The sequence below is a fragment of the Dromaius novaehollandiae genome, chromosome 5, assembly GCF_036370855.1.
Source record: "Dromaius novaehollandiae isolate bDroNov1 chromosome 5, bDroNov1.hap1, whole genome shotgun sequence".
Classification (NCBI taxonomy): Eukaryota; Metazoa; Chordata; class Aves; order Casuariiformes; family Dromaiidae; genus Dromaius; species Dromaius novaehollandiae.
The window spans coordinates 3482300-3509502 of record NC_088102.1 but is presented as its reverse complement, the minus strand read 5'-3'; the positions used below and the strand labels follow the sequence as shown (position 1 = coordinate 3509502).

The 27203-nt window shown below is 36.4% G+C and overlaps 1 protein-coding gene across 2 annotated transcripts in view; it reads right to left on the bottom strand.

The window, feature by feature from the left end:
• KLHDC1 (kelch domain containing 1) overlaps window positions 1-27203 on the bottom strand; it is a 31562-nt gene that overhangs the window by 3143 nt on the left and 1216 nt on the right. Inside the window, exons 2-11 of one of the 2 annotated variants that reach the window (XM_064511800.1) lie at window positions 24263-24333; window positions 21539-21656; window positions 20476-20594; window positions 18652-18730; window positions 17668-17751; window positions 15788-15871; window positions 12118-12342; window positions 9577-9635; window positions 3691-3803; window positions 2848-2920 (exon numbers count right to left, since the gene is read on the bottom strand). In XM_064511800.1, coding sequence (XP_064367870.1) covers window positions 2848-2920; window positions 3691-3803; window positions 9577-9635; window positions 12118-12342; window positions 15788-15871; window positions 17668-17751; window positions 18652-18730; window positions 20476-20594; window positions 21539-21656; window positions 24263-24333 — 1025 coding nt within the window. The remainder of the gene's footprint in view (window positions 1-2847; window positions 2921-3690; window positions 3804-9576; window positions 9636-12117; window positions 12343-15787; window positions 15872-17667; window positions 17752-18651; window positions 18731-20475; window positions 20595-21538; window positions 21657-24262; window positions 24334-27203) is intronic. The other variant, XM_064511801.1, reaches the window with a different exon arrangement.

Here is a 27203-nt window from a genome sequence, read left to right as displayed (position 1 = left end):
AATTTTCATGCAAACACAAATGTTCTCATTTTCTTACTTCATTAATTTCAGTAATTATTCACTGTTCTCCTTACACTAAACTGTATCCCACCTTTTCTCTTCCTCATACCTGTAGATAGATCTGTCTCTGCCTTATCTGCATTAGGAAAACTCTGGCCTGGACTTCATCACCGAAGAACACTGGAAAGCCTTTCCTGCCTTGACTTTGTTGACATTCTAGCTTGCAACCTGATGCTTTTTTCTACAGACTGACAGAGTTTATGTCCTCTCACAGCTGCTCTAACTTATCACCTAAACATTCTAATAAAGCATGTTATTTAAATAATACATAAACTGAATTGATGCAACCTTTTTACACAGCTCTTCTGACTAGAATTACAGAGTTACATTGCAATGAAAACACTGGGAATTTATAAGTTAAACATATAACTTGTTCTATATTTTAACCTCACATGCAAAACATTAGCTGAAGTACAATTTATGCACAAAACCCAAGAACAACAGAAAAAAACCAAAACACTTTTCTACCAATGAACAGTTTAGTACCACAGATTTATAACCTGGGAGACAGTTATTACAAATTACTAAAAATGGAAGCTGAAGGAAATTTTAAAGGAATAATTCTTTACAGCATTTAAGAAGGGCATCAATTTTGCAGAAGCAGCAGGAAAATCTATTATGTGTGATATACAGTGTATTATTACAAAATATAATAGAAAAACATAAAATAAGTGCATATATAGGTATGATTGCCAGTGCATTTTAAGTCCTGCTGTTAAAGTCACATGAGCAATGGGGCCGAATTAAACTCTCTTCTGCTACAGAGGTCCTGCAGTAATCCTGTGCAAGTGTAGGGATACAGTTATGGTACAAAGTACTTCACACTCATCCAAACTAATCCAATATACAGAGAGACTTTTGGTAGGATTTCTTTTATCTATGTTTCCAAGACTTACTGAAAAAGGTTACTGAAATATTTTTTTAAAAAGTAATTTACTTCAATAAAGAATGAGGACAATGAAAGGCAACTGTCCTCCACCTACAAATCGCGTATTAAAATCTTCAGATGATGTACAGCCACTGGACACATTTGGACATGAGAGGGCTCTGAGACTGTTTTCAGCATGTGACCCAATAGCTCTCTGTACTCTAATTTTGGGGGTCTGGCTGGGTGTGCAGTAGAGTCTCCAGGAAACTTATCAGTGCCAACCTCGGGAATCCTTTCTCGTGCTTCCACGGCAGCAAGGAAGGTGGATTGCTCAACAGCCTCTCTGCCAGCACAGCCAAATGACAGTTACACTTTCGTAGCCCGGTACTGGATCTGCCCTTGAACTGCCTGAGAGCTACCTGGGGCTCGAGAGTCACAGGTTGATAGCATATAGGTCTACTACCATCTGAGGCACAAATGTTTTCAGCTTAATTGCAGAGTAAAGGCTAAGCTGCAGCTCCCTAGCTTGCTGCCTGCAGAAAGAGCCAATTTCGTCCCTTTCCAATCCTTTTCATAATGCACCAATGAAACTTAATTACACAAGGGGAGGCAGTCCACTTCAGCAGTTATTTTACAGGAGACCATCCATGTAGACAGCTGAACAGGAGGTAAAGACAAACATAATCTCTGACTGCTAATAATGTGCTTTGTTATTTAAGGCAGTGATCAATCTCTTAATACATCAGTTTAATTATCACAAAAAGGTAGAAAATGTTTTATGAGAGTTAAGATACTATTTTTTTCAGCTTTAAACAGTTTGAAATATAAGAAAGCAGTAGATTTGGTCTAACTGTGCTGTCATATTTAAAAGACACCCTAAAACAGGATAAAACTGGAAGAATATTCCATGAGGTAAAGATATTCCAGAAATAGAAAACAGAACATACGGCAGGAGGTATCCAAATGCCAGACCAAAATTGTACCCTCTACTAAAAAACTATGTAGAACAGTGCTGAGTGTACCTTGGTTAACATACGGAATGGATTCCATGAAAAACTGAATATTTACCATGTGCAGCAATTCAGTTCAACAGTACATACATTATAAATACAGGGAGTGCTGCAAACATAGTGGTAAAAATGGAGCCTGTACTCTGAGACAGCACGCACTTGTTTTCAATGGCAGCTTCTAAATAACCTCCAGATTCAGAACAAGAAATTTACTTTCTTTAGTCAGAAAGAATTAATCTTTTTCTGCAGTCTTAAATTTGAGAGGGAGAGGGAACAGAAGAGTCTGGAAGAAACAGTATTTTTGCCAGTATGAGCAATGCAGATCCTAGAACTAGATCCTGCTTGGTTGGCAGTTAAGTCCCCAAAATAACAAAACCCCACACTCATTAACTATAATGCTGTTTAAATCCAGCTAGTGTTGTTTAGTACTAAATTCAGTTATGCAAAACTGTAAGCATAATTAACTGCTTCTGCTCAGGGGAAAAACAAAGAGCTATTTATAATTATTCTGAATCCCAAAAGGTGCATCAACATTTTTCATGGCTGTCTCCCCCATGTCTCTAATAATGTATCAACATTAATCAACTTTCATCACTCTTGTAAGCTATTAATTCAAATATAAAATCATTTGGATATATAACACTGGGTTGATTGGACACCCAGATCCTTCATTACAAACAAAACCATTTAATGCAAGAAAACATCATAAAGTATAACAAATATAAAAAGTAATAATGCTGTACCTGGTATGAATAAGCCTAAGTTAGGAATGCAAGCTGTTCAATTGTACTGCATTCATTTTGTAAAATATTCTTAAACTGTAGGTTAAAAATACTGCTCAACAATTTAAAATTACTTAATATTTTAAAATGTCTAAATTTCAGCAAATGTGGAACTATTTTTGTATACCTAGGCCTACTCTTAGGCAAGTGGGTAAGTTGTTTCCATCCATTGGTTGAAATGCTGTGAATCCAACCATCACCTACAAAGAAGATACATAATTAGTACTTCTTCCTGGGACAAAGTTCGACTTTCTTATTCTAATTATACAGAGCTCTAAGATAACATTAAATCAAGAAAACTGTAACATCATCACTCGATTAACTAGCATCTTTTCAATCTTTGTAATTTAACTTAACCTTTCAGCCACAGAAAGTTCACTGTTATTGCAATATGGAATTAAAATGCACTGTTTTTTTCTTTTAAATACATTCAGAAAGCAGGTGAATGTCCCTTTGAAAATCCACTCCTCCTCCTGCGACTGGAATATATCTGCGACATTCAAAGCTGTTTTCACTAACGTTGCATTTTGTCATGAAAAGTTGCCTTTTCTAAAAAAAGAACTCTGTAACAAACTATCCTACTTCCTCTTTAATGTTTTTGTAGCTGTGATTAATGTTATCCATCCACAAATTTATATTATATTGACAATATTATTTGTACCTTCTTACTATAATTGCTATCGATATCAAAAAAGTTACCCCTTGTTGATATCTGAATGTGTGAGACTGAGACTCTTGCCTTTTATTCTTTTAAAACAGTTTAAAGAGATTTATTATTGCACATGCTCATTGTGCTGCACAATGTGCTCCTGCACTTCTACATAAAATAATGATGGCTAGAGAAATATTCAAGTGTCGTGAAAATACTGTAACACGCCTTAGAACTAAATAGCTTAAGACAATAAATGTGTACAATATGTTAGTTTACTCCTAAAGCATACAATACACTTTTAAGCTTTAAATTACTTACTTAAAGGAACATTATCAGAACTCAGTCCACCAAAGAGAAAAAGTCTGTCATCTCCTATAGGAGTCAACGTGTGCCATGATCGATCTTTTGGTTTCTCTCCACTGATACTAATTCTTGGTGAGACAAATAAACAAAAACAATTTTTTCAAAGAATGCTGAAAATGAACCTGCCAGAAAATTTAATTATTAGTTTGTCCTAAAATAAGCCTAGATATTTTCCCAGTGAAAAAGCTGCACCTAAATAACCTGTGTTTACTCTTGAGCAAAGTGCTGTTCAAACCTAAACCAAATTATTTCTTGTAGTAACAGTTCTCTGAACATTCAGTTATGTAAATATTACATGTAAGCATAAAAGCATTGATTAATTTTTTTAAGGTCACTGAAACCACAATTTAACACACAAGTGAACCCATTTAGGACAGCAAAGGAAGGACATTATTCAAATAAACGGCACAGTGCACGTAGGTAAACAGATTCAGTTCTTTATGCTAAAATTTAATAAATCGTGTTGGATTGTAGTCTTTTCTGCTCCCAGGAAAACGATCTTTAGGAAAAAAAAGGACTGTGGCTTTACCTCTTAACCAAAAGCCACTATACTTCTTCAGCCTTTGTGCCTTTTAACACAATGGGGGTCACCCAAACTTTGAGATAAACTTTATTAAATTAAAAAGTGGAATTCCAAAGTACAAAAAAGATGTAGGTCTATTATACTAAAAATCTGGTTTTGTAACAAAAAATAGTTCTCCCAAATGTTACCTATGGATTCATTTTAGCTGCACAATTACACAAGCTTGAGATGAGAATCTGAACAGTAAAGAATCCAAACATTAGGCATTACCTATAGTTGGTGGCCTGAATTCACATCATCTTATTTTAGATACTTAGGTGTATGGTTGTCTCGGGAGGATCCCAATTCAGTCAGCAGAGAAAAGTAAGGACCTCCAGGGGGCATCAGCCCATCTAATATCTTGCTACTAACTGCAGAGGCAACTTGTAAAGTACCTAAAGTTAGACATGATGAATCTAGGCCATTTCATACCTAGTATGTCCTGATTTTAGAAGGATAATGAAAAGAACAGCTACAAACACCTGTCAGCTCCCTTGCCAGGTCCAAATCTTAGTTGGAGACTGCCCAAAAGTGAGGAAAGAAGTTGTAAGATCCACGCAGATTACATCTCAAAGAACCAGTTACTTTCCCCTGCTCTTTGCTAAAGATAGATAAATTAAATCTACACAGACCTGTGCTCAATCTACAACGCGAACACTGCAGAGATAGTCATCTATCCTTCCTTTAGTCAGTGAAGAGAAAGAGCCCTTGAAGAGCACAACTCATCTGATTTATTTTAGAGGTCTACCATCGCAACAGTTGTCTTGTGCCCCAGAAGTGCCTATTTCTCTTAACTGAGCACAGAGGGCACAGACATCTGAAGTTCAGCTAGAGGAATATCACCTATGGATGACTGCTAAGTAATTCTCCATCTGGAAGCCAAGACCGAAAAATCATGGCTAATTAAATATCAATTGTAAAACTGTCCTACAAAACTTGGCACTGAAGCTGGAGACAAGTCAACAAGCTTAAAACAGCAAGGAGTTTAAGTGCCTGCTCTGAACGACTCTCGTACAAGATGCTTCTAAAATTAGCAAAGGAGGCAGGCTGTGCTCAGATACAGCACGCTTTGATGCTTAGAATACTGATACTAATGGGTGATACAGATACTGATGGGTGGTATCTCCATCTTTCATGCTACAGAAAAAAGTATCACAGTAACAGAAATATCGTAAGATTAAATATTTTGAATAAAAGGTCAGTGGAGTTCAGAGGAGGGAAGGTTAAGTTCCGGGTAAGGGCAGAGGTCATCTTCTCTTCCCACTTCCACCCGATCTGATCTCACTGTTAGCCCATACCCATCTTTGGGAACTCCATCATCTAGTGGAAGCTGTAGTGGGTGCATGATACCACCTGCACTGGAAATCTGTCCTCCTCCTCCCCTTTCTTGCTTTAGGGGACCACTTACTGAAGGACAATTCACACCTGAGACCCCCTTCTCCAATATCTCCCACACACAGCAGCTGTAGGTCAGCACTTAAATAGGTAGAGGAAGGAGTATTGCAGGAAGAAAGCAACATGTTGCCAGCTTTCCGCAGTGCCTGACCAGATGTCAGACAATGAGCAGTACCCCGACTCAGAGGGCAGAAAGGGGAGAAGGGGAACAGCAGCACAGCAGAGGCCAGCAATGCAAAATAAACGTGGGCAGTACCACATAGAGTGGGACTCCAGACTAGAGTGATAGATAGAGAGAGCATCAGTGTAAGCACCTGACAGCTTCAGCATTGGATATATTCAGAGCTGTGGTAAAAATTACAGTGGCATCACTATATTATCCACTGCTAGATTCAGCTGTGTGATACAAGACAGAGATCTAGTAAGACACTTATTCTATAAGGAGAAATAGCTTACCTCTCAAAACTCACTATTCACAGCCACAGAGTTTATATAAAGGTTTTTGTTTCAACAAGAGTCTATAACAAAACCTGCTCAACAACCAACATTTGGTAGGTTTCTTTTTTCCCCACACAAGGGATAGTATTTTGAAAAGAAAAATCAGGGAGATCTGAACAAAATGGTCAAATAAAAAAAAAAGCTTCAACGCAAGTTTGAAGACAAAAGTGAGAGGCAATTGCTGATTTCTTTAAATTCTTCTGTAAAAATGATTAACCACAACAAAGTTCAGCAACCAGCTTAGAGCCTGCTTGCCTTGTTTGTTGATATGGTGGCAACTAAAAGGTGTATCTTCTAAGTAACATAACGAGTATTTTGAAAGAAGCTTAACAGTGAACACTGTAGCTTGAAAAGACATTATGATCTCATGCTGGAAGATATTCCTGGATTCATAGGTTAATACAATGCAATTCCTTAAGAAACTTGCATACAGTTGAGTAAGAAAAGAACTGGTCATGACTGATTAGGGAAACAGTCTGGTGAACTGCTGTAAGATGGATCATAACAGCACATGAGTTAATGAAAAGCCACGGGGTTTTAAATAAAATAATTGTTTCATTTGGAATACTTCTTTTTAGGAGGGGATGTCCAGCAAGTGAATCTGAATTTTGGACTGTGCAAACTAAGTCCACCTTGTTCGGAGATCTGCACTTTAAAGTAGAACTTACAAAACCTGCAGTCAAATGTCTCGGTCAGCAACATTCAAACAGCCAACAGACTTTTTAATCTGTATTAAATCCTTGACCCAGGTTTGGTGATAATTCACACAGGCAATCAAAGACAGAATACATTTCTCCCTGCAGCTGCAGAATGGCTGAGGATCAGAAAGGCTGCATCTTTTCTGATTTTCCATTTGTCTTTGGATCAGAAAATTCGGTAGAAAAAGGAATTTGAGGCTATAGCATAAGAAAGGTAAGGCAGGTGATTCTTGCAAGAAAGAAAAGAAAACATTCACATTGATAGCAAACAAGTCTGATGGAATTTCCCCACCTGTGAAATACTGGGATGACACCAGGGCTTTCGGAGGTAGCTTGTAGCTGGAAATACATTCTCTGTTTAGAACTATTCAAACCTATTGCTGGTGTGCAAAGGATATGGAGTGATTTGGTTTATTTCACTATTTTAATACTATGTCTATAACTTTATTAGTCCCAGCAAGCATTTCTTTGCAAATGAACTATGGCAAAAACTTCAGCCATGTCAATCTACACAGTAAAATTCTAAAATAAATAAATAAATAAATAAAACAAACCTTTCATCAGCCCCCCCCCCAAAAAAAAACCCCCACACCCCAAACAGCCTGTTTATCTAATCTTTCTTATTCTACAGTGCTTATGTGTAGATTAATGGAACTTTTGGGACAGACTTTTTTATTTTGGAGATCATCCCTACAAATGCCCAAACTCATTTCTAATATAGCTGCTGCTGCTGACTTTATGAAAGGAAGCATGCAGCCCCAAATCATTTTCCAAACAATTTGTGCAAAGACAGACTGTGAACTGGAGCCAAAAAGTCAATATTAAGTTGATATTTCCTGAAAGATAAACTAATCCTCACTCCTCTATAATTAACAGATGAAGTCAAGCTAGAGGTATCGTATGCTTGTGCACACTGACAAGCGTCCTGGTAATATAAGATGGTCTTAAGATAGTAGATAATTTATTTGTGGCTATAATTATTTGGAGAGAACATAATCTAGCCTTAGGAAAGTATCCTTTTTCTTGATTTGACTACGGCTAGTCTAAATTCTGCCATCTACGATAGTCTGAATGATATTTTTTAGGCTTCCATAAGATCAGCCACTTTAGTATGGGAAGAACAGAGTTTAAGCTTCCTATAAAACCAGCCTTTGATTAGCTACTCATCTAGATATGAATAAACATGAATGCTTTACCTCCTGTGAGGTGCCACCATAGCAGCAGACACTGCTAAGACCCTTGGTGCTACAGAACGGATGGATGGCAGGCTCTTGAATTTACAATGATCAGACTGTACTGTAAATCATGGGCACATCTTGTGAGCTTTTTAGTGAATCACAATTTAGAAACATTTGAGTATTGGAACAAACTTTAGTTTTTAGGAATAACTATTTAGTATTACCATCCTCAGACTGAGAATGCATATATATGTGTGCGTGTATATATATATATATATAAAAGAGAGAAGGAGGGAGGGGGAGGGAGGGGGAGGGAGGGAGGGAGGGAGGGAGAGGGAGTGTTACTGCATATATGCTCAAAGAAGCAGTTACTTCCAACTGCGTATACACACACACACACATTTATAGTTACATTTGCAAGTAATTGGTCTTTGAGATGTAATCTACATGCATATGTTTATAAAAGCTAGCCAAACAGCAACTGCTTATGCTACAAACAAGAAAAAAAGTGAGCAATTACAGCCAATAATTGGAATAATCAGTCCACTCAGAGGCAAAGTTTGCAGTCTAAGATGAACAATCCCATCATTCAGGTAGAATATTACTCATTTTAAAACAACCAGTAAAGAAAAAAAGGAGAATTAAAATTATTAGTAAATCATAAGTGATAATTAAAGAAATCTCCAGAAGAGATGAGAGGAATTTTTTTTGAATGGATATTGTGGGACTTCTTTGTCCTGCTGCCAAAAGCAATAAGAAGGACTAGATGGAGGACTGTGTCTGCTCCCTCTTTCTGCTCTGAGCTCAGAGGGCAGAGCAATGCGCTTGGTGCAGGACCAGTTCAGCAGGCACAGTTGATGGGAAGGGAAGCTGTATTTCATGGTCTTTTATGAAATTATTATTAAGTCACTTTGAGAATAGGAACAGAACAGTGGTTAACACCCATCATTTACTGCTTACCTCTTGCTTTGTCTATCAGCTAACAATACATCCAGTGATTCTATACATGTAGTAGGCGCCATCGCAACTACTACATGCAGATAGTAAGTCTTAGGAAGTACATTAATACCTGACTTTGTTTAAAACGGAAATATCCAGATAATATTCTTTGATAAAAAACGTTTAAAAGGCATATCTTGAGAAAAATAAAAGCAGTCTTTCTCCAATCCGGACTATAAAAAGTCAAATAATAGACAGTATAAACAGTATTCAAAAAGACATCAAAACTAAAATTCCATATGGATAAAGGTACCCATCTTGAAAATGTCCATGTTAAATCACTACACGCTGTGCTTAAAATAGCATCAACAATGCTTTGGTGCAGAACGGAAAGAGCTTTGTAGCCACTATCAAATTAAATTAAATTGAAATCACAATGTAACAGCTGTTGAAATAGTCCCCCAAACTCTCATTCTCCTCTTGGAAAAGCTACAAAATTAGCAGTGGAACTATTTAACAGTATGTTTCAATCTGCTACATTCAACTTTAAGTGTTATAGAGAGAAACCTACCTTCCAGACCAAGTCCAAGTGTCTAAATTCAGGCAGTGCAAATCATTCATTCTAGTTTGCTAAAACAAATAAATAGATAAAATTCCAGTTTTGTTATATTAAGCAAATAATAAGCAAAGTATTTTAGTGAGACCTTCCTAGGACAGAATATTTAAGTAATAGTATTTTGAAGAAAATTTTACCCCTGTGCCTTCGTCCTGCATAGCAGATGAAAAGTATTTCCTCTCTTCTATAAAAACAGACAACTCTGTGAAAATAACCTGTCAGGAATATTTCCAGTAATGCAATGGCAGTATGGAGCCAATTTTATTTTTTTAATAGTGGTTTAATAGTCAAGAGCTATGTGATACTCAGTTCTTGCAACAGTAATTTAATTCTCATCCGTAGAACTTGTGGTGGATAATTGCAGAATATTCTGCATATAGTTTAACTCACTATTTTTCTTTGCATTCTGATCAGACCTATGCATCTTACTCATTCCTTGAGATGTTTTCGTGTGTACTGTACTTGGTACACGACATCCCACAAAAAGTTCATCACATCTGTGTTTTTCTGTCTTTTCAGGATGTCAAGCCCTTACACAATGTTACTACTAAAAATGACAAGGTTTTATGACCCTTTAACATTTGCCATGAAAATAATAAAATTTATCAGTAACAACAATGGAAAATCAATACACTTGCATATCTATGTGTGTTTTGAAATTAAGAAAGTAATTGCCTTGGAAACATAAATGGGGGGTGGGAAGGGGAAGAATATAAGCAAGAATTTCTTTGCTTTAGAATGCAGTAACATTTTCAATGACTCACAATACATTTGACTGATTTTTGTGATTCCCCTAGGTACTACAAACCAGTATCTGAGAAGTAGGGAAATATATCTTGCCTTACCTTACAATTTCTTTTCTCCTAGAATAGTCCATAGATCTATTAGAATGAGCCTTTCTCCAGCTTGCAGATCCTCTGAGGCAGAAACTAGACTTGTCATTTAAGTCAGGATAGGAGTAGTTTCACCCCTGAGAAACCCAGCCAGTTAGTGAGTTTGAGAGACTTCCAGTGCTGTCCATCAGAGCTATGGAAAGTCTCTCAGGGTATTTCAGGAAACAGCAAGGTTTTCAGGATGTCTGTGGCCTCCTCTGATGTGCTAGCCCTTTTCTGTCCTAGGGAATACAATGTTAACTAGCATTTTGTAAAATGCCTTCAGAGAAGCCAATAGGCTAAAGGAAAGCAGCCTGTAAGTGCTCTTATGTATTGCCTGAGAAGCTTCATCCCATCAAGAGGGTGAATACAACAGTAAAAGGCGGTCCAGCTGACAGCTAGTGGAACAGATCTGTCCTCTATGACAAGTCTATCCAATTTCCTGCCCCTTCACATGACTTTGAAGGAGACGAGGAACAAATTAGACAAGCAGAAAGCAAAACGCAATTACTGAGTATTTTCTGCTCTACACAGCTAGTCACTTGGGGGTAGGGCAGGAAAAGGCAACATCTTGGTCTCCAGAACTGAAAATATTTAATCATCTTGGAATAACACAGTTTGATACAGAGGACATCTATTAATGAAGGGAAGAAAGTAAGTTGCTGTTATGTTGAAAATTAAGGTTTCAAGAAGAATTTGTTCAAGACCTCCTAGTTAACTTTCCTCTCTTTAAAAACTAGGCATTAGACAGAAGACAGAATAGATCTTTTGACTTCGTGTTCCCTGGGAAATCAATGTATTATCATCTTCACATTCTAATGTTTCAACAGACTGACAGATGCATAATTACATCAACCTCCTTCTGAATCTGAAATACAGCATCCGTTGGACATTTGTGTCTAAGACTCAATCTTTCAACATAGATTAACAAATCAAAATGTCTTTCTACCCAACCCTTATTAGGGAAACCGTAAAACACATGGTTAGTTTATAGAATCTTCACTTGCAATATGCAAAGTTTTCTTGCAATTTTTTCTACATTTCTAAATGCTACCTACTATATTTCATTGCTTAGCTGATAATCCTACCAAAGTGATTCTTAACTGGCTTAACAGCACCAAGCCTCATAAGAGGGTTTGCATTTCTCTTTGAGCTACAAGAAGTCCTTACACTCCTTCCACATTTATCTATAGCTTGTTCATTTATTGGCAGCCTTGTGAACATTAACCAGGATCTGCTTTGTCTCAGGACTAGCTTTCTAGCACGATGAAAGGCTTTAAGGGTGATGTGACATATTTACAGCTCACTGCTGTTAGAGTAAACTCTATGCAGCTCTCCATTCTGAGATTTACAATCAAATAGCTATTACAATTCAAATCTTTGTAAAAGACAGACTGCAGTCCAATGTATCTTCTGATCTTCTGCGACAGAAAGGATAACAGGAAATATAAACATGCATACATTAAGGCATCAGATATGCAAAGAGCTGCTGGAGAGACTTTATTACTTTATCATTCTTTACACGAAAACTTTCCACTTAAATCAGACATGAGACTTGCATCAACTTTCGGACTAATTCTCCTTCCTTCCCACTTCCTCCCATTTCTGTTTTTCAGGGGCTTACCTGAAGGAACAGAGTCCACATAACACTTCTGAGCCTGTTTTCAAATGATTCCTGGTACAATTGATTTTGATCATCATCTTCTTCTTTTACCAGCTCTAGCTCCAAGTTTGGAAAAAGGTGCCCTTTCCTCCCAGAAAGATGAATAGGAGAAGCCTCATGACACTTCCTGGCCCTTTCTGGTTCCTTGCAGAGCCTTTTCCCTGGGAAGATTTGTATTATGGTGAACTAGAAGGAGAAGGAGGAGCAGAGCAACTCCATACTTGCTCCTTAATTTATGGAGAAAAGCAAGACTTCATCCTTTGGGGAGGAGTTACTCCTGTTGCCAGGAAATGTAGTCTTTCTGAGGTCTTTACCTTTCCTTTCATGATTTATATTAACTCCTCAAATCCTACTGCATGTTCCCTAACCTTAATGAATCTCCTTCCATTTATTTCTAGGACAGAAAGTGAATCAATAATAGGGTATCACTACAGGAAAAATTACACTTGCTGCTCTCCTGCAAAATTAAGTACAGCTTTCCAAAATTTCAGTCTTTTCTGATATTGTTCTCAAGTGGTTTCACTGAAATTTAGCAAATGGTTATTCAGGAAGCAGATGCTACCTGAGGAAGAGAAAAACCTTTTAAGATCATAGCCTTCTTGTACTCCTGAATCCTGTAGTTAATGGGACAGAATTAAATAGCAGCAAGAGAGCCTTAGGACATATCAAATCATGCAACAGCACAGTCGAAAAAATCACAGGTGAGCTCCAGTTTACTAATACAGTCACTCCAGGTAGCAGAGGCTGTGTGGAAATCATAGCTTGGGTTACAGAGCAGTTCAATTGCAATAGGCATGGTGCAGCAACCCTAATTAGTTTGAACACAACACACAATGCTATTCTGTTTCTGGTGTGAAGACCTCTGTACCACACAGACATAGTCCTTGCTAACAGAAAGCCAGATGGAGCAAGGCTTTGAAGGCTGCAGAAGTGGTCAGAAATAGTAGGCTGGAAGGTCCTGAGCTGCATGTTTACTTCTTCACATCTAGGTTTCTCTCCCTCTCAGTCTGCAGGCTTTCTAAATGAGAGGCAGGATACAGTTCAGCTGCAGTTAGCAGGGTTCATTTATATAGCAAACGTGGCACAGAAAGCCTATAGCACAGGCATGGGAATCGCTTAGACTGGCATGGCTAACCCTGACACACAGGATTCTGGCAAGACAAGACACTTTCCCAACTTTTTAATACTCTTTTATTTCTTTAGTCATTTGTGAGTCAAGTTTGTCCAAACCTACAGCTCTGGAAGCTACTGTGTGCAGTTCTCAGTCAGAAGTGGCGTTTTAGCAAGACTTTCACAGATCATGAGCCTGTATGAAAGGCCACATAACACATCATATAGAATGGTGAGAGTAAAAAGGACCAGTTTCAGCTATTTTCTTTTCTGATTGTTCTGAAAAAGTACTTAGGTAAAAACTTTCCTGCAGCTGTGGGAGGCAATTCAAACTGAATAACTGGCTGGATATTTGAATGTGTGGCCATTCTCAACCTGCCTTGATCAGTATGTCTGGTTTCTGTCTGAGCAAGCAGGAGTAAGCCATTTTGTAACAGAACTGTAGACTTTTCCTGAGAAGAACACTGCATTAGAGTGCAGTTTTTACAGCATGAGAGGGAACTGAGATAGGGAAGAAAGTACAATTCCAAGCAATGTTTAATTGCAAGTATTTGAGAACACAAAGTAACCTACATTAGGTTATATAGCCGCTTTCTAAGATGAAGTTGGCATTTGTTCATGGTGGGACATTTCCAAATAAATTACTGCCTTTTCTTTCATATAACAAGATGATAGAACTATAGCACTGAGTGCTTTCAAAAGCTTCTTCATTGCTACTTTTCACAGCAGTAGAGATAGAAAGCATCAAGTTTCATCCTCTAGCTAAATATGATTAACGTCTCTAAATTAGTTCTAGGTAAAAAGAGACAGGAGGCTTTTTACTTGCCTTACAGAATCTCAGTTCCTCACATTCCTGATAAATTCCAGCTCATACAGAGACATATGAAAATACTATCTCACCTGTATTTTTTGCAATAGTTTTAAAAAGAGTTGGTACATATACCAGCCCATCAAGAACCTATCTTAGCAAAAAAAAATTTATTAAAGCCAACTCCACCTATCATTTTTAAAGACTGTCTAGTACTATCTCTATTTTCAGTCATATGACAGCTATATATCTTGTATTCAGTTGCTGCCTCAGAGTTAAATTTTTACATTTATTTAATGTTTCAGAAAAGAAGAACTACTTATGAGAACAGGGAAAAAAATCTCCTCTGACCAGTGCTACAAAATTAAATGGGTATTTTGCTGAGAAGTTTTCCTAGCAGTAGCCTCAAGTTTGTTAGGGAATCATCCTTGCCACAGATAAAGAGGGGATGATGCAAGAGGACTGTTAGTATTTTTTTCTTTTTCTTTTTTTAAGTTAAGAAGGGCTAGGTAAGTAAGAAATTTAAGAGTTAAGATTACATAGCAAGAATCTAGCCTTGTTCTAACTGACTGCATCCTAAACAGCTCTTACACTACCTTTGACAATACAGTGTTTAAGATTCAGTACCTTTAAGTTCAGTATTTAAGTATATTAAATGATAGGGTCTTGGATCAATTACACATATAAGACTTACTCTTGCGGTAAAGAGCTTGTACTGGATGCACAGAATAGCACTGTCAACAGCAACCTTTATGGAATGCTTCTTATGTTCTGTATCAAGGGCACTGAGCATGTTGAAAGTAAAGACAGACTGTGAACTTGGCATTCAGAGAGCAGCGGAGAGACTTAATAGGACAGAAATGGCCTGTGCCTGCAGCGACCTGTGTTATCAAAATAACATGCTGCAGCATCCTGTACTGGCTTGAATGTATGGAGACTGATAGCTTTGTATCCAGACATTATGGTCACATGCTGTTTTTCCAGAGGACCATATTTCGGTCAATTATATGCCAAAGATGACAAAATTTTAGATCATAGCCTACTGAAATCTGGTATTTCCTACCTTTCAGAACTTCATTTGCAATTCTAACGTGCTTGCAAACATAAAATACTGTATCCAAACAGCTATTCTGAACTTCAGTTCCCAGAAGGTAAATATCAGAATATCAGAGATGTGTATGTGAGAAATGACTGTTCTTACACATTTCCTCTTTCTTCAGGGAAAAAAAGCACAAGGTAAAATCCTAGTTATATGTACCACTTGCTAGCATTTCATTAAGTGGAATGAAAAAAAAAGAAAGTTTGATTTATAAATCTGTTAAGCTGCAGCAAGCACAGAATGCTAGCATCCCACCATTTACTAAAACCTGATCTATCATCAGGCTTGCTTTTGCTCCACTCTCAAAGAAGTATCTCAAACAGAGCTTACGCACAGTTCAATCATTTTTGTCGATTTATAAACATTTTACAAATAGCCTCCTCACACGTGGTCATCCGTTTTTTCCTTACTGGAGCAATGCATGCTTCATTAATAGAGAGAAAAAAAGACTCTTCTTTTCATAAGGTATAAGCATCCTGGACTCACCATCCTTAAACATACAGGTTATGGTCAAAGATACTTGAGCCTTTTCTCTACTGCAAAAATAAATTGCTACAAAAAATAACTGCCAAGAAAATATTACTGCTAATAAAATGTCTTAATTAAACACTAACCAGCACTCGTCCTCCAAAGATGTAACCTTTATTTCCCAGCACAGCACATGTATGAGCTGCTCGAGGCTGAGGTGGATCTCCGCCCTGAAAGAACCAATATAAGATACTTCAGAATGTCATCGATGTGTCAGCCAAGGACTGACAGCAAGTCAGTAACATAGCGATTGCAAAAGTAGGGCCAACATGTATCATTATGCCAACAGAACTACAATTTTAAAAGGAAAGAACTTGTAGATGTGTCTAAGACCCCACTGATATTAGATGATACGCATAATTGCCAAAGATAGCTTTAACTCAGTTCCCTCATTTGCTAATGCTTAATGTATTCCCTCTTGGTCTGATTTACTAATGCTTTATTCAAGTGAAATCTATTAATTTCTCTTTAACTTCCAAGCATAAAGTTACAATAACACATCAGTTATTGTTGATATGTCCTGTTCAAATTGATTTTTTCCAAGGTGCAAACTGGTACTAAAGTTTTCTACCAAATTCTTATGTAAGCTCACCAGCATTGTATGAGGCTCTGCAGTACACTATCATATTAATTTTAATAAATAGAAGTGTGTGCATTACCATTTTACTGGGAAACCTCTGGGTATATATGCTCCTTTGGAAGATTATTAAAATAAAATAATTTATTTGCTGAAGAATACCGGTTCTGTTTATTTTAACAATTAGCATGAGCACAAGCAATTTTTTTTAATTTTTGAGCATTAACTTTTGAAAGGAATACAGCAACTGCATATACACGATGCTGAAAGCATGCGTGCTTAACCCCCTCATACTAAACACGAATCTTTACTTCACAAATAAATAAAGGCTGAAGGCTAAACCAACAATAGAGAGTTAGGTATCTTCCTCCCTTGCTCTCTGAGTCTGCAAAAGCTGAATGGTGAACCAACACAGGCTAGACTTCAAGACAATATGATTCTTTTAGTCCAATGTACTGTCATTCACACTGGCCTATCGGCTTTTTGAAAAAGGAAAAAAGAAGGAAGAAATCTCCCAGTCAGACCATAAACCCTCCTAGAGATAACTCGCAGCTATCTGTAATAGCTTATCCTGTTTGCAGATATATTTTACACAGATAGAGTCAATGAAATGACCTCACAGCAAATCAGTTCAGATAGACAGGGTTCATTAACCTCAGTTTACCATTAAAATGATTCATATGTTTCTGCAACACGCTCCCCGAAGACCATGTTTCCAAAAGGCCTTCGCTAAGGGTGATGAATCATGAATACAGAGCTAGCCTGGGTTAATGGCTGTGGTCCAGCAAAGAAACTTTCCAGACTCAAAGCCATGGGAAGGCAGTACAAGGATACCCAAACAATTCTGCAGAATCAAATCTGAAGGACCCAGCATGCTTTGTAGGGAGCCTCTGCACACTGCTCCTCAGCACCCCTCTGGTATTCCTGTTAAACTGATTTTCTATTTTCTGGAGTATTCTCGTGCCCAGTGACTCTTCTTTCCAATAAAGGAGCACTGACAGTAATTTTGTATCACCAACAGTTGTTTTAAAGCTTGAATATGAAGCTTTATCTCCTAGTGCTTTTTGTCATGATGAGCTATTTAATACTGTATCACCTTCTCATCTATACAGATTTCTAATACCTCTCTGAAACCTGCTATATTTTTTACTTCAAAACCACCTTACAGCAATGAACACCAGTCCTGTGTGAAAAGAATTCATTCTCATCAGTTTTGAATTTACCGCATTTCAGATGCATTGAATATCTTCCTGTTTAATGTTATAAACCTGTGTAATACTCAGCATATTAAAATTACTTCTCCCAACATCGATTTCTGGAGCTCACTAACTATTCCAAAGGCAGTAAAATCACAATTGTGTCACAAAACAAGACTTAAAGAACACTCACTCGAATTGCTGGTTGAGACCAAGTTTGTGTGTTTGTATCAAAAACGTGAACATCATTATGCCATCCCCAGAATATCTGTCCTTCCTAAAAGAGAAGTTACAAATTAAAAAAATATATTTCTCTCATCTTAAAATCTTTGTGTTTGTTAAAGGAGAAAAACCTAGGAGTAACATATCAAAATCGAAAATAAACCAAAATACTGAAAAATAGAAGCTAACGTCTTTTTTAAGTGATTCAGAAGCTCAGGTCTAGCTGAACATCAAGAGCACGCAGGACTGTTCGGGCTGATGACACTTTTGAAAATAGGCTTTAGACGCCTAAATCACTCAAGTAGAGTAGACAAATTCTAATTTTTATTGTAAGATACTGTGGAATAAATACTTAGATTGTACAAAGTAATGCATTTCTGTAGGGCAATATTCAGCATTTGATGTAAGGGTCTATACTCTCTTGAGTGAATATCTATTTCTTGTTAATTCTTGTGCATGAATACTCTGACTCTAATAAAATCAGCCTCTTTTCTAAAAATTGTAAGAATTCATTATGGGAAACAAGCTAATCCAGGCATCTTAAAGTAATGATATTTACTTTGGATAACAAATAAACAAAATTAACTGAGAGTATTTGTCAGTTTGACTTTTGAAGCTATAAATACCCTAGTGTTCCTTCAAGGAAATTGATTCTAAAATTTTGTGGGATTTTCATATTTGACTTAAAATAGCGCCTTCATATCTACTTTAACAGCATTTTGTTTCATTGCACTCGAAGCTTAGAACTGGGTACTTGGAATATACTGAAAAAAAACCCAACATCCAACAGCTGAGGCTTCAAATTTAAGTAAAAGATTCAATTTTGCATTTCTGCTGATGCTACAAATAAAAGAAAAATTAGAAAGATTTTCATACCTACTGAATATAGTGTTAAAAGATTATGTTTTGACAATCAGAAAGGACAAGTCACTCTGAATAGTAACAACTCTCTTACCCAAAATGCATCATGGACATCAAAACAATCACTCAGTTCATTGTGCTTCCTACAGCCATAGCCGCCAAAATATATTAGCCTAAAAGAACAACAATAAAAAACTCTAAGTTCTAAAGCTGTTTTCTAAATAACATTCAAATCAATAACCCGTAACAATTAATTTCAAATTTTCATTTGCCTACTGTACTATTAATAACAAAAAGCAAATAAAAGTATTTCATACAGCACACGAATACACAAAAAGCCTTACCAAGATGAAGGTAATATTGTTAAACTCCTGAACATGCCTGACAGAAACCCACAGAAGCAAGGAAGCAAGTTTAAGATACCTCAAAGTCCATATACTGTATTTCTCCATCCACAAGCTTATCACAGACACATATTTTCAGACACGAATCTCAAAATGACACGTAACATACAAGACAGTTAAATCCCTATGCTTCTGCTAGAGTTCTTATCACTTTCCACTGACATTCCTGTGCTTCTGCTGCATGTTAGCCATACATATTTCTACCATAAATATTCCCAAAGTTCGGCCCACAGACTGCTTACGACCCACAAAGCCTTTCTCTAGCTAATAAAGAGATCCTTCTAACCAACTACTACTGAACATAAGGGTATTGTGTTGCAAGTATTGTTACACACCTCCCAGCCTAATATTCCACCCATGAAAAGGCCATCCATAAGTAATGGTTCCTAACGTTTTGTTTAACTTCAACATTTGAGGACATTTGGTATAGTTGTTAGTGATCTTGGGAGAAGGCAATTTGGGAAATGATGGTATGGTGAAGGTCATTCCAGACTGACATTCCTAGGGAAACAGAATTACTGAAAGCATTGTGCAATACACCAAGACATCCTGATCTGCAAATTCACATCTTCTGAAATTTTATGGTTTACTTTTGAAAAGGTGCATAGCTTGTCCCTAGATACTTTTGTTAAATAAACAGGTTATGTTAGTTACATTCTGCCACCTGAAATGGGTGACCTTTTCAGTATACAGATTACACAAGACTCTGAATAATTAACTTAGTTTGGAAAATAATCCTGAATTATTAGCTAAGGAGAAGCTGTTCAAATACATGTGATTTCATGTATGTTACAGCTGAATTAGAGTTACAAAATCAAGATATAGTACTGATGCATATTTATATAATATATATATTTATATTTTGTTGTGTTCACTGTATATCATATTCTTACTTGTTTACAATAGCTTTCATATGAAATCACCCATATGTTACTTGTGACCAGACATGCCACATCAAGACACTTTCCACAGTAAATATAAAATCTAGAGTAAAAGAGTTATTTTTAGCTAATTTTTTTTCTAAATATGCTCAGTAACTTTTACAACACAAGTATCTAGGCTGAATTGGCCCCTTATGTTATAAATATACGCACTAAAATATCTTTGCAATTGTCAATATTTGTATGTTATTAAAAATCCTTGAAAATACATCAAATATACATTTTATTGCAGGAAATAACAAAAATTCAATGTCTTTTTTACACCGATTTTTTAACGTGCTAAAATTAAAAACATAAGTAACATACACAGAATGACTTTAATCTAAACTCTAAAAGCATTCCAGAAACATTCATTAAATTTCCCAATCCTTTCCTAAAGCAGGCTTATACTTACCATTTATTCAGTTAACAGGTGAGAAAACTCAGGAACAAAGTTGTTAGGAGAATTACACAAAATCACATAGCAAGTCATGCTAAGAATTAAAGTTTCACGAATCCCAAGCCTGTGTTCTCTTCACTTTATAATACTTCCTCTCTGCAGTTAAGACATATTAAATATTCTTAATATGTTACCTGTCCTTATACACCCAGCAGGAAAGCTTGTCACGTGGTGTAGGAGGTTGACCTTTAAAATTTGTAATTTTTTTCCACCTATAGGTTCCATTTTTTGTTCGCAAATTAACATAATACAGCTTAAAAGAAAAAAATAACATTTTCAGTATAAATGATGTTGAAGAATCAAGCACAGATCACAAACGAGTAAGAGCAACCTACCACCCCCAGAATACCCTACTTCCTTTTAAAAAAAGAAATGACATTGAAGTTTACAATACAACATACAGGAAGAGCCTGATTCATCACAAAACATAGTTAAAGCATGAGAACTAGCAGCAAGTTGCCTTCCCTCAGTTCTGTCAAACCAGTACAGTAAAATCCTGCTCCATCCAGAGGCAACCGAAGCCTTGTAAAAAACTTCTGCAAGATGAACAGCTCATTTCAATACTTTCAGGAGTTCTGCCTAACCTAACTAGTACATACACACCAAAATCAGTATTGTTTGTGAACAGAGTACTAAACTGAGATGTGATTGTAGGCTTCATCTCGGTTATCTTCTAGTCTGGACTGGACTCTGACTTCATTTACACTAATTGACAAAATAGCTCATTTCCTCTACTTTAATCTTCAGCTATTATGGAAACTAGCAGCTATATTTTAGCTTTAATTATTACATGACTATATAAGAAAGGAAATCATCAAAGAGCAAAAATAAAACCCACCATATGCGAGATAAATTTAAATTATGGCTGCAAATCTGTTTTTCAACAAAAAAAGTGCAAATGGGAAAGCACTAGCAGTTTTTAGAAATAAAAACAAGGAGTTTAAAATACTGGGTCTTACTTCGAAGCTATGGGTCAGTGAAAATTCCCGGTAAAATAAATGGAGTTAAACATCAGAAGAAAAACTATAAAGTTATATGTCAGCTTGAAGTCTTTTAAAAATACGCTTTTTCTACAAAATCAAAGCTTTTCCTTAAATTTCTCAGTTCAAATGTAAAGTACACCTGATAAAACAGTAAGAAGCTCAGCATTACTAGTCATTTGAACACAGTCTGTTCCAAAATAAAATAATACAATACCCGATTACTGTATCCTTTATCATCAAATCCACCAAATATGTAGAGCTTCCCATTAATGCTTGCCCCACAACTTCCTGACATGGAGGTGGGTAACTCTCCTTCCATTAGGTGCATTGTCCTGCAATATAGCACATGTATCAAGTCTTACAATGTTGCTTCCAGACCTACTAAAAGTAACAAAACCAAAACAGATGTTGTAATAATTTTTATATTTAAAGCTTTTATTGGGAAACATTTATAAAAAACAGTTGCAATGTTTTGGCCATAAATAGCACTAGAAACTACAGCTGATGTATTAAGTCAGATCCTATGGTGTAACAGTACTTTTACATGAATATTATGCATACAATTAAGAGACAGCTTAATTTTTCTGAAGATGAAGCCCATATTAAAAGAGCATCAGAAGGGCTGAAAGTGGATTTATTCAAAAATTTGAAATACTATTAATGTTAAATTTAACAAACCCTGAAAGGAGAACATGGTATTGCTGCTATTTTACAGATTGAAAACTGAGGCACAGGTAGAAATAAAGGTCAGAAGTACTCACTAATTTTGGTAACCATTAAGTCATTCCTAAAACTGGATTTTGCACTGTATTTAGTATAATAAAAAGTTTCAATAATGTCAGTTTTAGCAATGAGGGCTCTGTTCTTCTGCAATTAGTAGTGGTTCCTAACCTTTTCCTTATTAGTTTCACTTACAAAACAGTAATTTCCTGTGATACAAATTCTAACATCATGCAATCTCAAGCACTACTTAATTATATGATGAAACTGAATTTCTGCCAAACTCATGAGTCCAAGCATTAGGCCAGGACTGCACTTAGAATCATCACTCCACACTTCGAAACAGCTTTCCTAGAATCTCGAATTTCTACAGAAAATAGGGACCTACATCTATCTATCTGCCTACCTCTACACCTCTCCCTCTCTCACACACAATGTGACTTGTTTAGGATTTGCAGCTTGTTTTCATACCTTCAAACTCTGTAGAGCTACTAGCCAAATCCCAGTCTCTCTGTGCTGGCACTCCAACTCCTAGCCCCAGCTTTGCTGCTGAATTCTCAGTTGCTTTCTCCCCACAGTTTCTTGTCAAAGCTTCCTTCTCCTGCCACTCCAGTTCCTTTTTCTGAGCTCTCCATCCGGTCTGACTCTGAGCCCTCCAACCAGGTCCTTTGCCAAGTCTCCCTCCTCAATTATAGTCTCTCACCCCACTTCAAAGCCCAGTTCTAATTTTTCTTCTCTCTGCTGGTCCTAATTCTAACTTCTGGTCCCAATCAATTCCATTCATTCCCTTCTTTGATGCATCTGCATTTAGATCAGAGGGCTTCATATTGTATCACTGGTGACCACACAGAAGAAAAATACTCCTACAGCTTTCAATTTTGATGCTTGTCCTTACCCCAGCCTAAAAGAACTGGAAGCAGCCATTAAAAGGAACGGCACAAACTGTGCTCACTAATAGCTTCTCAGGGCACTGCTTCCAAATACCTTTGTTCTGGCATCAGCACTGCCACAGGCAGGCCTACCTTCTTTCTCCGCTCTTGCTCTCTCATTCCTGCTCATTCCTGTGTCATGCTGTGCACTCAGCATATATGACTGTTTGTGCTGTAAAATTAATGCGATCAGGAACCGATCCAGGTTAAAAATAACCCCCCCCCCCCCCCCAAAAGAGAGGTTATATTTAACCCAGATCATTTCCCTGATGCAATTTACTGCATGACCATACAAACAGCTGTACCGGTACAACTGCTAAGGGGGTATCAGTGATGAAGAACAAGAGTGAAAGGGTATGAGGTTTCCTTAACTAACCTTTTGACCAAAAGAAGCAGACATCAAACCACAGTCTCAATGAGGAAACAACGTTCAAAAAGGCTAGTAAAGACGTGGTAGAACTTCATTGCTAACCATATGCAAACTGCTATCTTCAAAGGACAGTGCCTTGACCAAATGGATGTGGAATTTCATACACACAGTAAGATACCTTCCTGATCTAGTTTTCCCTTTTTGACAATTTTTCCCCCTTTTCCCTTGATTTCAAATTGTTGATTTAAATATGGGGATGCAAGAAATTTTATATAAATAGGTGGGAGACTAAAAAAAGAGCTGATTTGAGCCCAAATGGACATTACTTTACCAGACTGAAAGCAACTAGTATAATGGAAACCATTGGCAAACTCTAAAAAGGAGCATTGTTATCACTGCCCACATACAATACGTAAACACAATAAATATAAGATGCAAAATTAAATTGCTAGTGTTGTGCAAGAGCAGGTTCTCATTTAGCTTAACTGATAAAAATGAGTTATGTAGGCAAATACACTCATAATAGTTAAGAAATAACAAAAATATATAACTATAAATAGATCAAGCACACAAGTATCTAGAGTTTAAGTATTCATTTTAACGTAAGTTACTATAAGAACGGAGCCAAAATAAATGAGCAAGTATTTATGCACCTGTTTTAACAACAGAGCCTTAAGATGGCCATTTAAAACATCCTCTCAGAAAAAACAATTATACTTAAAGAATTAATGTGTTTCTTAGAGTAATTTGCAGGTACATATGTCTGTTCCCAAGTCTTCATTAAACAGCTGCTATTTGAATTCCAAGGAACATGAACAAGAACTCATTTCTGTAATTGAAATAAGTCTTTTCACAATAGCTAATTGTAATCTACATAAATAACTTTATATATTAATTAAATATAAATAATGCAGTTTACCATAACCCGCTATCCATTTCATAGATCCAGAGCTCATCATTAGGCAAATACACTTCATTTTCTTCAATTGACTAAAACAAAAAAAAATTGCAAATGTTAAATTAATTATGTATTATATACCATACTTTTTAAAATGAATTATCAAATCATGTTACTTAGCAACATTAAATAATCTTAAGGAGATAATTTACTAGTGCATAAGTCATACCTCAACATTATTTCCTGGATCATTAAAAGTTTAAATGGTCAGCTCAGTAATGTTAATATTTTACATTTTATATCAGAAGTTAAAAAAATATTTCTATTTTTTAAGTTACTAAAATAACTGTGTATTAAGTGTTTCCTCATATCAGTGAGTTTTGTTGATTGTTAACAACTTCTTTCATTACTCATTTTAAGGCATGAAGATAATAAAAATTAAATTTGGCTTATTAGTAAATCAGAGGGAGGGAGAAAAGTGTTTCAATATTCAAAAAGCAATATAAATATAATACAAGAGCCAACTTGTAATAACAGTAAAATAGCACAGGTAAACAGGTAAACAGCCATGAAACCTATGCTATTATTACTAACAACTAGAACAACAGTAGCTGTAACATGAGCAGTGATTAAAAAAAAAAAATCCCTTTTCTCAAGAGACTGGCAAAGTTGTTTCCCAGATAGACAACAATCCTTCTCTATTAAAATGCTGTTACCAAAGTTTTTTTTAGTTCAGGACATGATCACTCCGAGCAAATTTTGCTGTACTGTTATCCTACATAACTCCAAATATGTAACATTAAAGATGAGCATCAAAATATTACTTTTGTTCTTTTTCTTTTCTCTTTTTTGGTTCTTAAAGAAAAAAAAAGTTTCTTCTTCACATAAAGGATTTTTTCTAGTTCTACCACCCTGTTTTATCATCTCTGGAAATGAAGACTTTGCCAAGCTCTGTGGATGGGTAAAGAACTGATAAAATAGCAGTGAAACCCAACAACTGGATAAAAAGTCAAGAGAAAAGTACTCATTTTAATCATAAGGAGCTTAATTCCTGAGGCACTTGCATCAAAGGCACAGACTTCCCAATTTGTGTTACTCCAAGAACAGCTTGTTGTAAAATAAAATAGACCAGATTTCAAGCTCCTGAATTAAAACTCATTATTTTCTGTTTTGGGAGATACTTTTAATTAGGAGGCATTCTAGGCATAATGGGAAAAAAACACAGACAAGTATAACTGAAAAAAACACAAAAAAGTTACTTGCAGTGACTAAAGAAAGGAGTTTAAAAGAACACAATGTCATGTATAAAAGAGCTTCACTATATCATAACATGCAGAAACAGCTTAATTCTTCTGTGGAAAACAGATCTATGAGGACTCCCAAACAGAGGCCATATAAGAAAGAAAAATGATTTGTGAAATAATGATTAGGAAGGGTAACAAACAGGCAAAAAGAAGTCTGAAAGAACACAACTGCAGAACTCAGCCTGGATAAAAATAATGTCATTGACCGAAAGAACTGAAACTCTGTTGGGGAATAAACAGCCACACTCAGTAAATAATAAAAAAAAAAAACTAGATTGGAATGAGCATGAGCAAAAGAAGCTAAATACAAAGGTTAAATTTAATTTACTGATTAACAATTCAATTACTGATACTGATTACTTGCTTTTAAATGATACTTTACTATTACCTTCTCAATTTGAAAGGTGTCAACCAGGCATGCAAGCGCTATGTTTGGTACAGTTTATTTTGCCGGGTACCTTTCATAGGGTAGGTTCTGCTCTTATACACAGCTTGCTGCTTTCACAACATGCAAAAACCTGCTAAACTGAATCTAGATATTTCAGTGGTGAGAGGCCAAGCACTTGTCTGACAAGCTCTGAGCAAATACACTGATGCTAAGACTACGTCAGATGGGCAGCAGTCCACCATCAACACTAAAAATGTAAATTGACTGACCTCTGTAAAGTGCTATTTAAACACTAACTTAACGATTTTCATAACACTATACAGAGGTAAAAATGTAAACTTGCTAAAAATGCATTTAGCAGTTTTATTTGCTAAACTTGACATATTCTTAGTTTTGATTGTTCCCAAACCCAGGGTTTTTCATTAGAAAGCCCTTGAAAATAATGCACTAGTCAATCCAGACTTAGTTTCCAAAGACCAAAGCATAAAAGATCACCAAATACTTCTGGTTATTTAGATATTGCACAGTTGTACAGAGTATTATGGCGTTTAAGGCCAGAAAGGAGCACTACATCTTCCTGTACATCACAGATCATTCACATTAATTTAAACATGCTTTCTTTAGAAGTGGCTAACTCCTTGACACTAGAGAAAATGTCTTGAAATCTTTACATAACTGGCAGTCACAAGAAACATGCCTACCCACAACATTCAAAGGAAACAAAAGCTCTGGGAATAGTTAACAGGATGCAGTTCCTGGGTGTCCTACGGCTTCATTAGTTTGGAATCAGGCAAGAATGGGCATGCAATGGAGCATGCAGTAGGCTACAGCAGGCACACCAGGCTAAGGCAGCCAAGTCAAACCACGCTGCTTTGCTTCCTACCACAGATGAAGGTTTGTATTGCAACTATTTGTATTTGCATTTTCAGTATTTCAGTAGTCACCAGCTGCCCCTGTGGCAACACAACCTTCTTGTCAAATGAATCAAGCTCAGGAATAGGGTAACTCTTTTCAAATGCCACAAGTTGCCAGTTCTATCCCATTTTTTTATCCTTATACTTTTTTGGCACATTTTGCGCATGTGAAAGCTTACCTTAGCCTGTGAAAAATACAGATACAAAATACTGAAAATGTTCTCAGCAACATGTTTTCAACCTGAGCAAGAACAGCAATAATACAAAGCACAGCTACCTGCTTTCACATTTTAGGGCCAATGCGCACAGACTGAGGAGAGCATGCACTGGCTGCGGATACTGGAGTACCATTAATA